This window comes from Lepisosteus oculatus, chromosome 22 (genome assembly GCF_040954835.1).
Source record: "Lepisosteus oculatus isolate fLepOcu1 chromosome 22, fLepOcu1.hap2, whole genome shotgun sequence".
NCBI lineage: Eukaryota > Metazoa > Chordata > Actinopteri > Semionotiformes > Lepisosteidae > Lepisosteus > Lepisosteus oculatus.
The window spans coordinates 14,295,252-14,310,531 of NC_090717.1; the positions used below are offsets into that span (position 1 = coordinate 14,295,252).

Consider the following 15,280-nt stretch of genomic DNA (forward strand, 5'->3'; position numbering starts at 1 on the left):
GGATCCCGGGGCAGCGCAGTTACCTTTCCGGCCGAGAGGGGGCGGAAGAGAGAGATCAACAACATCAAGGCGTAGGTAGAGTTTACTTGAAAGGTAATGTGTGGTAAGTTTATTAACAACAGAATTTATACACGTGCTGTCAGTCTCATTCCCTTTTAGGAACACATTAGTAATAAAGTGAAGATAACTTTGCAATCGGAGTAAACCGAACTTTTAATCTACTTCTTGTATTCCTCTATAGTTCAAAGTACAGTTAGGGTTTAAATATGTTTTGCTCATTATATTTTAAATAATGCAGGGAACTTGAAATGGAGGCGAATAAACTGTCGTGAATTATCTTTTAGAAAAAGCACACGTAAATTTCATTTAATTATAGACCAACGTGCCGAGCTTGATAATGTAGAAAGAATGTGTTTTTTTTCTTACATACGCTGGCGAAATAATTAAAAATGATTGTAAATCTCAAGACAGCCAATAATAACATTATTATCCTTCGTTTTTGGATAGCCACTGATCCCTATTAAGCCCCAGGTCCGTGAAGTTGCCTCCCCACACACACGCACAAACGATGAAACCCACCGCATTCCTTAAAGAACGCAAGGAGAATCTTGTTGTTTTTTTCTGATTTATAAAATGAAAGAGCTACGAAGTATTGAGATGTACTAGTTAAAGGCTTTTTTAAAGAATATGCAGTTGCTCGCTAATGTTCGCTTTTTAAGGCTACACCTGCAACTCTTGAGGGTATGATATTGAAGACAAATTAAATTTTTCTGTTCACACAAACGCACAGAAGATACTGGTGTTAATGCAAAATCTACCGCTCCCCAACCGGGCAAACAGAAACACAATTGCAGAATTGTTACTCTCGCACCAGTAACAGCGCTTGAACTCGGCAGACGGGGTCACTGGAGGTCAAAGTCACCGTGCATGGTCACTTGATCACCCGAAAAACAAGGCGCTATATTTTGGGAACGAAAGCAGCACAAATGCAGCACTAATGAATGTTTCATCGATGTTTCATCGTTTGTGCTGTTTGTTGGGAGGGCAACTTAACGGAGCTGAAAAAGCTGAGTCTATCCTGCTGTAGTGACATGCAATAAGCACTCGTAAATAAACATCAGCACCCTTTACTGTGAATTAACGAAGACGGATGACAACAGGTTCTCAGAAGACAGCTCAGTATGCTTCCTCACATTCACTTCACAAGCAGGGGCAAGCGACTGGCAGGTCGTTTGTGCTGCAGGTGCCTGATGGCCGCGCGTGTCCTGAGGCTGGCCCTGGCTGGGCGGCCAGCGGCAGGGGCCTGGAGCCGCAGGGCGAGCAGAGGGAGCTCGCACCTCACCGCTCCGCGGGGCCGCACAGAGGCTCCGCAGGAGGAGGAGCGGCCTCACTTCTCCAGGTCCTCCATCGGGAGCTTCTTCCAGGAGAGGCCCCAGCTCAGGAACCCCTTTCTGCAGGACGCTCTGCTCCAGGGCTACCTGAGAAGACACCTCCCTGCTCAGGTGGGCCTGGTTTTACTTCTCCTTGACCACTTTATAGGCATAGACAGGAGAAAACCCTTATCCACAGACTTTCAAGACACCAGTCGACTGGTACTTCTGCTGCCTGTCTGACCTCATACACAGCCTGGCTCGAAACGTCTTTTCTCAAAACCTTGATGAGCTGTTAACATTCTGCTCCTCAAAGAAGTCGGTGGCAACGTCATTTTATTGCTGCTTAATAGATACCTGTACGTATTCTGGTATGTGCACTCACCTTATTTGACTTTTAAGACTTCATTGTGAGGTGACAAATTAGATATAGTGCAAAACGAAATCTGATCAGATGTCGTTAAAAATGTAACGAAGAAATAATTTTTGGAAGTAGACCCATATAGGAATGCAGTGTTATTGTTTTCCATGCCACTCGTGGTCTGTGAAACTACTCCAATCTCAATATGGAAGCTGGTTTGGATTAGCTTATGATATGCTTATGTTAAAACTGTCATGCTTGCTCCCACCGGAGCACGACAGGACGCGCTAGGATCAACACAGCAACCGACGGAGCCTCAACAAGACCTGTCAATCAGGCGATTGCCGTGACTACGAGCTCTGGTTAAAAATCTGTTCCACCCGTCTGTAGTTAATGACCACACTGCCCTCACTGGGATCTGTCAATATTAGACCAGTCTCTCTGCGCTCAGTCTTAGAGTTTCAGTTATTAGTTTTGGCATTCTCAGCTCTGCTTATACTTTCAGGTTTTTGGCATCTCTTGACTTTAATTTTGCTTTCGGATTCCCCTTATGCTTTGCCTCTTTATCTCTCAGCTACAACCTTACGTTCTAGACTGTTTATTTCTGCCTGCATGCTCATTATGCCACCCTGCTCTGCCTGCTTGCTGTCCACGCCAGCCTGCCTGCTCTGCCTGCTTTCGGGTTCTCCTGATGCCCCTGGGACACTACTTTCACTCAGGTAGGAATAGCGGCATTACAAGAACAGAATGGGCATGTGTAGTGTATGTGCGTTCCAGGCTGTGAGCGCGGTCGGGGCAGATCTGGAGCGGTTTGGGGAACGGATCTGCAGTGAAGTGGACGCTCTGGGCCGGCAGTGTGAGGAGACCCCCCCCCGCCTGCAACACTGTGATGCCTGGGGTCGGCGAGTTGATCGCATCCTCACCTGCCCCGCCTGGGGCCGCATGAAGGAGATCTCGGCCCAGGAGGGGCTGGTGGCTGCTGGCTACGAGAGGACTTTCCGTGACTGGAGGTAGGGTGACACACACATCTGGTGGTTTCTTGTGCCTGAGTTTTGGAATGGGCATTTGTTAGTTCTCCTCATATGGAGACTCCTAGCACAGTAGAAGGAAAGAAAATATGCAATCACAAATTCTAGTGTCAGGATCTCCTTCTCTGTTCCTGCTGTAAGTTCACAGCATAAACAGCAGGATCCGTTGCAACCCTGAACTGGATGACACAGTTAGCAAATAATAACCCTGTGATTTACAGTATGATCTTGTATTAATCATATGAAACAAAATTACACAGGTAATTAAATGCTTCTATCTTAATGCTAAGATTGTTAGGAATAAAATACAAGACATTGAAGCAACTCCATTGCTAATATCTCTTGTAATTTTGCATGCAATTAGAATGCAATTGGCATCACTGAAACAGCTAACGGAGACTGATGTTGATGAATATAACACTAGTGGATACATATCATTCTGAAGAGAACAGTGGAAAATTACTCACCACAGATTATACACCACAAAATATTTGTGGACCTCACGGAAACATTGCTTCTCGGAAATCATACAGTGCAGTGTCCAGATGTGTTACTACAAGGAAGTGAATTTAAAACTAAGAACAGGATGCAGTTTTTGACTGAGCAGTTTGTGGGAGTCTGGAACAAGTTATCCAGCATGTTATGAAAGATGATACTGAGCAGTCTTTCACAAAACAGCATTTTCAAGTAGACGAATTGAAGGCCTAAAATGTATATCCTGTATTACAAAAGTAGTGTCAAATTAGGTGGATGATACTGGTGTATATTTCCTTAGCCGTGTTTACCAGATGTCCAAACTATACCTCTGCTCTCCCTCTGCTGGACTCTACACCTGTCCTCTGGCTATGACTGATGGGGCAGCTAAAGTCATTGAGGTCAGTGAACTGCATCCTGTATCGTTTACGCTGAGGTGCCGACATCTTTGCAAACCCACAGGGGCTGCACCCCTTATAAAAAAGGTGACATAGCAAGTTCACATATAGTAATTCTGTATCAAGGTAATAATAATAATTTTTCTGGACACTGCACTCAAAGCACTTTACAGGTAATAGGGATCCCCTCCACCACCAGTGTGCAGCCCCACCTGGATGATGTGACAGCAGCCATAGTGCACCAGTACACTCCCCACACACCAGCTGTCAGTGCGGAGGAGAGCAGAGTGATGCAGCCAGTTCAGAGATGGGGACTATTAGGAGACCATGGCCAGGGGAGAACTTTGGCCAGGACACTGGGGTTAACACCTCTACTCTTTACAAGAAATACCTTGGGATTTTTAATGACCACAGAGAGTCAGGATCTCGGTTTTACATTTAATCCGAAATACGGCACCTTTTATTACAGTATAGTTGCCCCCCTATATTAGGGATTTAAGACCAACACAGACAGCAGGGTGAGCGCCCCCTACTGGCCAACACTGACACCTCTTCCAGCAGCAACCTCAGCTTTCCCAGGCGTCTCCCATCCAGGTACTGATCAGGCTCACACCTGCTGAGCTCCAGCAGTTGCCAGTTGTGAGTTGCAGGGTGGTATCGCTGCTGCGGACCAATCTGCTGCGTTTATCCTCCAGTCCCTGGGGAAGTCTGGACCCCTGGACAAAGCCTTCCAGCGGCTCACCTCTCGCGACCCTCAGCAGTTCTGGACCTCTGGCCAGTGGATGACAGAGCGGAAGGGGGGCTCTGACGTGGGTAAGGACCACTGACGCACTGTGCTTGACAGCTGCTGCACAGCTGGATGCTGACTGTGGTTTCTAAGCTGCTTTGCCTCCGGAGATGTACAGGTGGTCCAACGACGGCAATGTTCCTCCTGCAGTTACAGAGTAACAGAGATGGGCTTACCTGTGACGCATAGAAGATATTTGGCAATGTCATCATAGCGCCTTTTAAAGGGAAGATTCTGAAATGAAAATATGTTGGGGAATCCTTTCATTTTAGTTTTAAACAGATAAGCCAGGAACACAAACCACATTTATATTACTTACAGTGAAACTTCACTGAAAAATGCGGCGTTCATAATTTGCAAGACGTATCTTGCTCAAGGCTGCAACTGCTGTGTCCCATCTGGGATCTGGACATGTGACCTTCCAGCCCAGAGTATTGACCTCACCAAGAAGGCTAGTTGTAAGAGTAGGATTTAATTTGCCTTAGAGAATTTCTCTCTGCATCATGTATTACATTTTCATTCATTCCTTATGCTCTCTGGAGACCACTGCCAGGAAATACATTTATAACAGATTATCTCGCAAATAACCAGATAAGACCAATGTGCCTCCAGTTTGGATGTAGGAAATGTAGATCAGGGTGAAGCTCTGCCATTCTTATAGGTGAGCAACTCTATCTTTCCTCCCTGCAGCCAGTGGGACGGAGACAGTAGCCCGGCTGCAGCCTGACGGGACCTACAGACTGTACGGATTCAAGTGGTTCACTTCTGCTACCGACTCTGACATGACCCTGACTCTGGGGAGAGTGGAGGACTCCCTTGGCCACACTGTAGGGGTGAATATCTCACATATTTATAAACCTTTTACCTGCTTTTAGGGGCATTGTACTGTACCTTAGTGTACTGTACCAAGCGCTTTGAGAAGCCACCTTTAAAGGCGCTATATAAAATAACGTTTATTATTATTATTATTACCTTAACCTGCAAAATACAAAATCAGCATGTTCAATGGCTTTGCCATTTGTAATCTGTTTCTATGGTTCTTTGCCTTTGCTTTCTCACACTTTGAGTAGAAGTCAGTCCTCATCTTCTTCTAAATATTCTGTAAACTATGTCATTTTTACAGACTGAATCAAGCTCAGTTAATTGGATAAAAGAATAACGATTGCTTGTCTTTTGACTTTGTAGTGTACTTTCCATTCAGAAGTTTCCTTCTTCTTAGTACCTACTGGAAGCTGCTCATTTCATCCTCCACAGAAAATCACCACACTCCTGGTGACTGGCACTTGATCTATGCAACTTCTCGATGTTTTGCTTTTAAACAGACTTTAATCTGTTATAATTTTGTTTTTTATATCTTTTCATGGCTAAAACAGCTTCTGAAGTCTTGTAAGCCAAATGGCAGGATGGGTATGGAGAAGGTAGATTAATGTCATGCAAGGTTGGTGGAGCAGTACAAACATCAGCTTTCAAGCTACAAGCTGCTGCTCAGTTCACCACATTATGCTCTCTCGCAGGCAGCTTGGTGGGGTAGTGGTCAGCATTACTGCCTCACAGCGCTGGGCTCCTGGGTTCAGTTGTGGACTTAGGGTGCTGTTTGCGTGGAGTTTGTATGTTCTCCTAATATTTGCATGGGATTTCTCTGTGTGCACTGCTTTCTTCCCACAATCCCAAAACATGGTAGTCTTACTAGGCTATTTAGCTTGTGGGAAGATTAGTTTTGGGTGTGAGTGTGTAAATGTTTGTGTCTGTGTGTCTGCTGTGCGATGGACTGGCGTCCCATCCAGGGTGTGCCTGCCTGCCTTGCGCCTTTTGCTGGCCAGGACAGGCTCTGGTTCCCCTGCGACCCTGATTTGGAAGATGCGGTTAGAAAATGGAGGGATACTCTCTCGTTAAACATTGAGAAAGCATTTCAGAAACAGCCCTGAGAGATGCTAGAACTGGAAAAGAACCTGAATCTCGGTTGAAAAGGAGGAAGGTAAAGGACCATAGCAGATTAAGGAAAAGGAACCAGGAACGAGAGTGGGAGTCTACTACAGTAGAAGAATAGTCACTGCCAGAGGAGTCTGTTCGATTCTTTTTGTTCGGAGGTGAATGATCCAAGACCCGTGGCTCTACCTGTAGATCTTTCCCAGAAAGGGCCGTGGGGGTCTGGAGCCTGGCCCACCGGGTGACCGTGCTTTGTGCTGTGCTCCCAGGGCAGTAAGGGGCTGTCGCTGTTCTACGCAGAGGTGCGGGACGAGCTGGGCCACCTGAACAACATCGAGGTCCAGCGGCTGAAGGACAAGCTGGGGACCAGGCAGGTGCCCACTGCGGAGCTGCTCCTGGACGGCCTGCGAGCCCACAGGGTGAGCGCCAGGGCTCAGGCTGTGTCCCGGCGACCCTACTGTGCAGACAGATGACGGGGAAGGGCCGCCGCGATTGCCTTCCCTAGCTGATCCCTCTCCGGTCTCTCTCCTTCAGGTATCGGAGGAAGGCAGAGGAGTGGCCTCCATTGCCAACATGCTGACGATAACCCGCCTCCACAACACAGTGTCAGCGGTGGCTGGCATGAGGAGGTGGGTCATGGGCTTCACTGCTACACCAACACACAGTCCAGCTCTGATTCCCTCAAGCGTCTCATCTATTGCTCGAATGTTTTTAGATGTATCGCTAGCAAATGAGCACATCTTTAGGGTGCTAAATATACTCGCATTTATTCAGTAAGGGACTGGTCTTGCTTCATATACTGTCCATCTGAGTGTCTCTGTACAGATGACGTTTCTCCTGTGCAGTAGGCATCCTGTTCCCCGACTTCAGATCTCAGACCAAATCAGGTTTCAAAGTGGCACGGTCGGTGACACTACCAATAGAGTATTTTCTAAATTAACTTAATAATGCACATGTGCTATACATGCTGTAATAGTGTATGATGTATTAAAAAAGGGATCTCGGCAGACAAGTGAGATTTTGTTTCGTGAAGCGAATGAAAACCGCCGGGCTCTAGGAGTATTCTCAATAAAGAATCTGCTCTCCCTGGCAGGATCATTGCTCTGGGCCGGGACTATGCCACAAAGCGCTTTGTCTTTGGGAAGTTCCTCAAGGATCATCCTCTCCACATGCAGACCCTGGCCAGGATGGAGGTAAACTGGAACTGCTGCCAGCTCTTACAGAAGAGAAGGGGGTTCTGCAGTCCATGATGTGAATACCTTTCACTTCTTGTGAAAGACGTCCTAGGAAAGAATACTTCCTGTTACAGACCTAATTAACCAATTAACACAGTAAGGTATTCGTAGTTAATGGGGAACATACTACTGTGCATAAAGGCTAGGTTATTTTCATCCAAGTTTTTTTAAACAAGATAACGACAAACTGTGCTAATAATAGTAAGAGGTATTTAGAACCCAAGCTGGATGCCATGGCAAGTGATTGACTAGTCACCAGAAAGTCCAGATGTGAATCAGACTGAGACCCTGTGAAATTACCCGGAGTCAGAGAAAAATAAGAGGAATATTTCTGGAATGTTTGTGGTATAAAATATCACAAAAATCTGATTAAACACACAGAAGCAAACAAAGCTTGGAAATGTAAAACATTTAAGCAAAGTGTAACCTGAACTTTAGAGTGTATTTGGCACAGTTTGTCATTTTGTTGTTAAAGAGTTTTCTACTGCATGTTTTAAATGAACCACTACAGTACGGTAGCAGTAAGACAAATGATGAGAAGTATTGCATTGAAATGTCACAGACTCCTCCACTGTGCTGTATGTTGTTTTGATTACTTGGATAAAAGCTTCTGAAAATATGTCTGACTTTGTTGTGGGACATTCTCCATTAGAAGAGCAGGAGACAGTCTTGTGTAGTTTCAGTCTTTATCTAAGTCTTCTCTTTATCTTTTCAGTCTTCTCTCACACTTTGAGTACTTGTCCTGTTCTCTGATATGTGATTACTTTTTAACACCTTGTAGGAGGAAATTAGTTGCTGCAACTATTAAAGAAAGACAGCTTTATTCTATCTTAACATGCCTTTTGGTAAAGATCCCTGCAATTACTCTGCTACCTTCCACAGTGTGGTTAAGTAGTGGTGATGTAGTACTGGATATGTATGCAGTAGGCCGCCCTGCAGACGTGGCTGTGTCTGTCCCTGGGCCCAGGTGGAGACGCGCGCGGCCTTCCTGCTCATGATGTCCGTGTGCCGCCTGCTGGGCCGGGAAGAGCTGGGGTCGGCCTCCGAGCTGGAGCTGCACCTGCTGCGCCTGCTGACCCCCGTGGCCAAACTGTACACTGGGAAACAGGTACTGCCAGTATGGAGATGGCTGAGTGTGGGCATGAGAACATTCGTGTCATTTCTCCCACTCCCAGTGCCCGTTTTGGACGGCTTCTGGAGATGAAAGTACAAGCCTCTGAGGGAGCTGCTGTAAAATGATTTAGATCACTAACTCTGGGAACATCATGGAAGAGACAGAAAAGTAGTTGTTAAACTACTCTAAGACTCTGCTGGCAGCTAGTTCATTTGAATTCATATTTTCAACAAGAACGTTACCATTAATTTTCCTTCTTTCTTCTCATCCTTCTCTCTTGCCCTGCTTTCGTCCTCTTGTCTCTCTCTGCCAGGCTATGTCTGTGGTGTCTGAGGGCTTGGAGTGTTTCGGTGGACAGGGGTACATGGAGGACACGGGTTTGCCAGGAATGCTGAGAGATGCACAGGTAGGGTCTCCAGAGATCAGCTCAGAATCTGACTTTGGGTTGAATTATCTGGGGCTTTAGAGAGATAAATTGTGAGAAATACACTTGAGCATTCTTAAGCTAGCTTGTAAGTAAAAGAGTACTGTCCCATTCATGAGCATTGCTGCCTCGCAGTGCTGGGACCCTAAGTTCATTTCCTGCAGTGCAATCGTCATGGAGTTTGTATCTTCTCACTGGTTTCCACCAGGTGCTCTGGTTTTCTCACACAGTCCAATGGCCTACTGGCGGGTTAATTGGCTTCTGGGAAAACACCCTGGTGTGAGTGTGTGTGTGTGTTTGTGTCTGTGTCTTCCTGTGAGGGCTGGCGTCTTGTCCCTGGTGTGTCATACCTCGCGCCTGGTGCTTGCTGGGACAGCCTCTGGTTCCCCTGTGAGCCTGAATTGGAGGAAGCAGTTAGAAGATGAATGGATGGATCTGTTCAATACCATGGATATTGAATAACATTCAGCATTTACATTTAGTATGAAATATCACCAGCAAGTAAAAGCATAAAAACCTGAATGATTGTTTGTCAAGGCTGGTCACATTGTGTCATAGTTTTCATTCTGTTAGAACTTGAAGGGATGTCATTGAAGCAACTGACTGGTTTAAATCTCTGCTGTTTCCAGGTCTTTTGCCATTGATGATCTTTAAGTTCCCTATGAAGCCTGCAAGTTACAGGAATGATTATTTCTGTTTTGGATACAATACAGTAGAATGTGAAATATGTGGAGGAATACTGTCATGGGAGCACATAAACTAGAAACTATTCCTTTTAAAGTTTCCACTATGTCTGTCTCTGCCTCTCGCAGGTCCTGAGTATCTGGGAGGGCACCACGAACATCCTGTCCCTGGACGTGCTGCGATGTCTGGCCAAGAGCCATGGCCAGGTTCTGGAAGCCTTCTTCACTGATGCCAAGGTGAGTTTCACACAGGTGGGCAACTGGTGTGGTCGGCTGGGAGGCAGTTTCAAAGGGGAATAATGCCATCTCCTTTCCTAAAAGGAGGAATCACCTATTATTTTTCTGTTTCCTATCCTACCACTTTGTGATCTCCAGTCAGTAAAAGTCTGGATACTCTCTTGAGAGAATGTAGCCGCGCACACAGTGTTTGACCCTGCCCTCCTGTTGGAGCGACTTGCTGTTCTGTACGCTGTGATCTCCACAGCGCCTGACTGGAGTGGTGTTAACGCTTGCAGGTACACGGCGGATTGCAGGGTTTAATTCTGAATGCCAATCTGAGGCTGCTTTGGCCAACTAGCTTCTAACAAAGAGCAACATACACTGATGCCAGTGAAAACCTGTAAAGCTATCATGTTCATTTCAGTTTTACTTTTTTGAAAGGTTTCTTTTCAGCCTTTTTCACGCTGTTAGATTGCACAATCCAGTAGTGCTGTTTCTGTCATCCACCCAGCTTCTTTTAACTCAAAGTAATTTAAAGAATTTGAAATTGCACAATGATAGCCAGGTATTTCGTCTTGATATGGTTCCAGGCAAAGTGTTTTAGTCCTGCTGTAAACAGAAAGACAAGAAGAGCTGTTAATGGCAACTGTGGTGTCACTCCAGGATAAAGCCTTTAGATAATGGACACATGTATGTTGGTAAGGAACAAGTAAAGGTTTATTCCATGCTCAAAAGAGAAGAAAGGGAACACAACGTTTCGGCTGTGGAGCCTTCCTCGGGTGTGTCACCCTGTATTGGATAAAGCCTTTAGATATTGGACAGATGTATGTTGGTAGCTGACCTCAGAAGTATTCCTTTATTTATATTTGTTCCCTTTCATTGCAACAAATGAAGTGTGTACAGTACTAAACTACAGCATACATCAAAAAGGGTATAGTTCACAAGGGGCTCTCCGCAGTTCCTTGTTGTCGGACGAGGTTAAGGGTTTAGTGCTCAGGCTTCACTCTAGTGCTGTCTTAAGTCATGCCTTGACTGTTCTTCCTTGTGCGTGCCATCTGCATTCCAGAGTAAACTGGCCACGGCCTCAGGAAAACGGGAACTAGGCCCAGCTGTGACGGCAGTGGACAGCGCCCTCGGCAGGCTGGGGCAGTTGGTACGGACAGTGGCACAGCTCTCCCCTCGCTTCCTGGAGCTTGCAGCCCGAGACCTGGCATACAGCCTGGCACGCATCTACATGGGTACTTATCCGCCGGTTTTAGGATTAAATCCAAGCTTTTACTCGCCTGCCAGTTGTAAATACCGAAATCCAGCACTTAATAGTAATTCCTTGCACTTGTGCAGCACCTTTGAAGCCAAATTACTGCACAGACAGGAGGAGGTCCGGTTCATCCGTCACTGAAGTGTAGTCCCCAGCTGGATAACATGTAGCCATTGTGCAGCAGCAGCCCCACTATATAGCAGTTCAGGCAAAGAAGTAAGAAATTGGTCATCTCGAATTGAAGTAATGGGGATCTTTAGGAAGTTCATATTGTAAAAGCCCAAAATGGAATGTAGGCAGGGCAGTTGGTTAAAGGTTAACATCGCTACGTTTGGACGCCACAGGATCTTTAATAAACATGTAGTCAGGACATAGGTTTAAAGTCAAACAGCACACTGTCCCTGGTGACCATGTTTCGGCACTGGTTTTGTGATTCTGGTCGAAAGGTTCCATCAACACCACTCACGGCAGCAAACTTTCCTTAAAAATGCCCTAACCTAGTAATAACCATGCCCAGCTTTGCTTAGTTTCTGTGATGATCAAGCTATAAGGTGGTAACCCTGCTTCCAATAATTGTATTTAAATTGTTTTGTATACTGTGCATAAAATTAGCTTAATTCTGATACTTTGTTTTTACTGAATAATCGCATCTTCAGTACAGCCTTTCTAATGCTGTTTGGACTGGGTTGCAGCCCTACTTCTTGCCTGTCAGCAGAGGGCAGTGTTTCACTATGAAAATATTCTCTACTTTCAACATATGCTTAGAAATCAAAACCTAATACATGATTTATTCCTTAAATATGTACACAGCACAGATATTATGTCTTTACATTGATTCCTTTAGCGTCTTGCACTCACTGCAGAACTTTATTAATGGTGCGAGGAACCCTTCTTAAAGGAAAAGGCTTTACTTGCTGCTCAAGTGGTGGAGCAGTGGCTCTGTGGCTAAGGATCTGCGCCTGTGGCCGGAAGGTTGCTGGTTCAAATCCCGTGGCTGGCAAAGGAATCCTACTCCGTTGGGCCCCTGAGCAAGGCCCTTAACCCCAACTGCTCCAGTGGCGCTGTACAATGGCTGACCCTGCGCTCTGACCCCAAGCTTCTCTCCCTCTCTGTGTGTCTCATGGAGAGCAAGCTGGGGTATGCGAAAGATGAATTCCTAATGCAAGAAATTGTATATGGCTAATAAAGTGATCTTAATCTTAATCAAAAGGTTTGCCAGGGCAGGGTGAGAGGAGAAGCAAATGGTGTTGGAAAGTTATGTAGAGTGTTTTATTGTGCTGTGTTGTGGGAGACAATCAGGAAGTATAACTGGAGAGTGTGCATAACAGGAAAAACAGGGATCCAAAAATGAACTGGATGTGCCAGTTCGTGCTATGTATTGCTAGTATTTTCTGGGGGGGCAGGGAACGGGGTGTCCCAGCTCGAAGGAATGGTGTTGTGTTGCGTCCCTGCCCAGCAGTGTGAGTAAGCTGAGTAAGGCAGAGTGAAAGAGGGGTCACAATGCCTGTTTAATGTCTCACCGCTGTCTTCCCTCAGGTGCCCTGCTGGTAGACCATGCTGCCTGGGAGGGGGCCACAAAAACAGACCTGTATGCTGCACTGAGGTACATCTCCTCCAAGACTTTCAAGAGCTACTGGCCCGGTGTGAAAATTGTTGAAAGACAGCTGTGCTGTGCTGAATTCAGCTCCTGACTGTCCCGTGTTGAAGATGCCCAGCCAAGTCCTGTCAATTGCACAGACTACTTTAGTATTCATACTGTAGGAAGCTGCATCATACTATCTAAATCAAACAGGTTTTGTTGTAGCCCTCAAGAGTTTAGGCTTATTCTGCACTCCATGCAAAGCGTTTCTATTCAGGGGACTTCAGCAGAGAGGTAAAAACCCTGCCATATTAAAGGCCATTAGACTTGGTGTCCCACTCACACAAGTAGAACAGAAAACCAACCACAAAATGGAGCTCACAGAAACACGGCAGTTTTACCTTGAGCCTCATGTAGGGCCTGAAGCAGATAATGGTCAAGCTGTGAATTGAATTCCATCAGTACTGGTAGAATATTTAACAATAATACTGGTTTTCTGTGTGTTCTTTTTGATATTGTGGGACTCTATGTACATTTTTTAAATGATGGGTATTTTTTGGTCACCCTGCAGATGGTGTGAGCAAGACCTGTGCCCTGTGGTTACCAAGGAAACGCATGGCTGCTATGAGCAGGAGGCAGTTGCCATGGACACAGCCCTGGTGTATGATGGGAGTCCCGTTATCACTCACAGTGCCCTGTGATCCATGTCTGCATTTGTGTTACCAGTCTCCAGGCTGACCTTCTCCAAGTTACTGCTGCAGTTATCTGCTTGCCAGTTATCAGAGATCTTTTCAATGTAATTATCTTGTTTTACAAAACATATTGGAACCTTGTATTACACAGATGATTTGCAAATTATTTTTAAGCAGAAAGGAACTATATTTGTAATATTATGAAGGAATGATCAAAGCACTGTAATTTGGAGTGTGGTAAGAAAAAAATCATATAGGATATCAAAATAGGAGTAACAATTTGATCCCGACTTTCTTATGTACTGTAAGTGAAGGTCAGATCAGTATAGCAGCTACGTAGCTGTAAGGTTTTGAGAGCAGTTCAAAAGCAGAAAATGACCTTTATAGTAACAGCATAAACACTGATCTTCTAGGAATTTATTTCCTTCATACTTTGTGCTTCAGTTCCATTTTTATCATTCTTGGAGAGTTCATACCAGAAGTATGTACACCTTTGAAAAAAGCTTTTTGCTTCCTTGTGTATTCCTACTGTAGGTGAGACCTTTATTGTACCACTCTTAAGTGTATTATTGTATCTCCAAGGGGAAAGAGTATAAACTGATTCAGTGAAATCAAGGGTCAAGATGAGTACTGTTGGCTCGTCATTGCCTGACTGGTAACATCTAATTTTTGATTGTCAGTCATTTTGCCTTGTTCTTGTCAGTAAAGAATTTAAGATGAACTGATTACAGAGAATTCCCTGAATAAGGGCATCTGGAAGGCAAAGTTGGTAGTAAAATGGCTGAGAAAATGTTCTCAGCTACTTTTTATTCTCAGAACATTAATGTTCTTCAGTCAATATTTTATATTGATTATACATTTATTGTTTTAAACCAGATTTATAAAACATTCCTAAGCTTTGTACTGTTACCACAGTTTAAAATACAGGGACTTTGAAATCAGGTTTGTTTCTGTTGTTAATCTCAAACAATTATTACTCCTAATACCTGCTCGATGTGCAGCAGTGACCCCTGTGTGTTGCTGGGCACCTTTGAGCTCTGCAGTGTTGTCAAGGACAGCTGAACTTTGACCTTCAAACTTTGGCTGAATGAAAAAGAAAGCAGAGGACCTGTTTAAATATCTCCTGTGCTAGTACAAAAACATTAAAATCATCACATTTGTTGATTAATAATTGGCTATTCAAAAAAGTAGATTCTAATTATGGTGTAATCTAGCAATCACGTCACAGATAGTTTTATAAATGAGGCTGTAAGTTTGGCAATGGTGGTTTAGTGGACAGTAGCATATTGGTTGTGCCTAAAGTACACTAAAATCTGATTATGATGATACTTATCCTGAGTTTGAAATATTCTATAAATGTTCTACATATGTAATAAAGTATATAGAGTATGGTATAAAATATAGGATTTGTTTAAAAATAAACACACATTAATTATAATATCTGTCCTTGATTCTGTCAAATGATTCAAAAGAGACTCTTGCCAGACTTGTTTACCTAAATTAGCATAAGGTATAATATGGAAATTTGTGTCTGTGAAACTGCAGGTGAATATCAAATTAGGTGTATTATATCTTACATTCAAAGGTCTCATCCTCACAGTTTTAAAAACACCACAGGATTGTTTAATACTTTTTCTGTATTTTGATAATCTACCATGAAAATTGCTATTTATCTCAATTTATACAGCACTTTATACCAGTTGTGCATTATAAAGAAAGGATGCATTTTCCA

The 15,280-nt window shown here is 44.4% G+C and overlaps 1 protein-coding gene across 2 annotated transcripts; it reads left to right on the top strand.

Annotated features, from left to right (window-relative positions):
* Nucleotides 1-31: 31 nt before the first annotated feature.
* On the top strand, nt 32-14,986 carry LOC102686983 (acyl-CoA dehydrogenase family member 11-like). 2 transcript variants are annotated; one of them, XM_006640467.3, is made up of 15 exons: nt 32-103; nt 1,208-1,502; nt 2,509-2,741; nt 3,535-3,634; nt 4,327-4,444; nt 5,109-5,251; nt 6,614-6,763; nt 6,879-6,973; nt 7,438-7,537; nt 8,547-8,687; nt 9,007-9,099; nt 9,930-10,037; nt 11,086-11,257; nt 12,814-12,880; nt 13,428-14,986. In XM_006640467.3, the coding sequence occupies exons 2-15, from the start codon at nt 1,251-1,253 to the stop codon at nt 13,555-13,557; spliced, it is 1,902 nt and encodes a 633-aa protein (XP_006640530.2). In that variant the 5' UTR covers nt 32-103; nt 1,208-1,250; the 3' UTR covers nt 13,558-14,986. The 2 variants fall into 2 exon arrangements, with proteins under 2 accessions (XP_006640530.2, XP_015221809.2); XM_015366323.2 differs by having other exon boundaries at nt 39-93.
* The last annotated feature ends 294 nt before the right edge of the window (nt 14,987-15,280 follow it).

What these genes read in the sequence shown, in the direction of transcription:
- LOC102686983 (XM_006640467.3), top strand. Translation starts at nt 1,251, where the DNA reads ATGGCCGCGCGTGTCCTGAGGCTGGCCCTGGCTGGGCGGCCAGCGGCA. An exon ending in GAAGGGGGGCTCTGACGTGG is followed by an intron (nt 4,445 to 5,108) that starts GTAAGGACCACT and finishes TCCTCCCTGCAG; the next exon opens with CCAGTGGGACGGAGACAGTA. An exon ending in GCGGTGGCTGGCATGAGGAG is followed by an intron (nt 6,974 to 7,437) that starts GTGGGTCATGGG and finishes TCTCCCTGGCAG; the next exon opens with GATCATTGCTCTGGGCCGGG.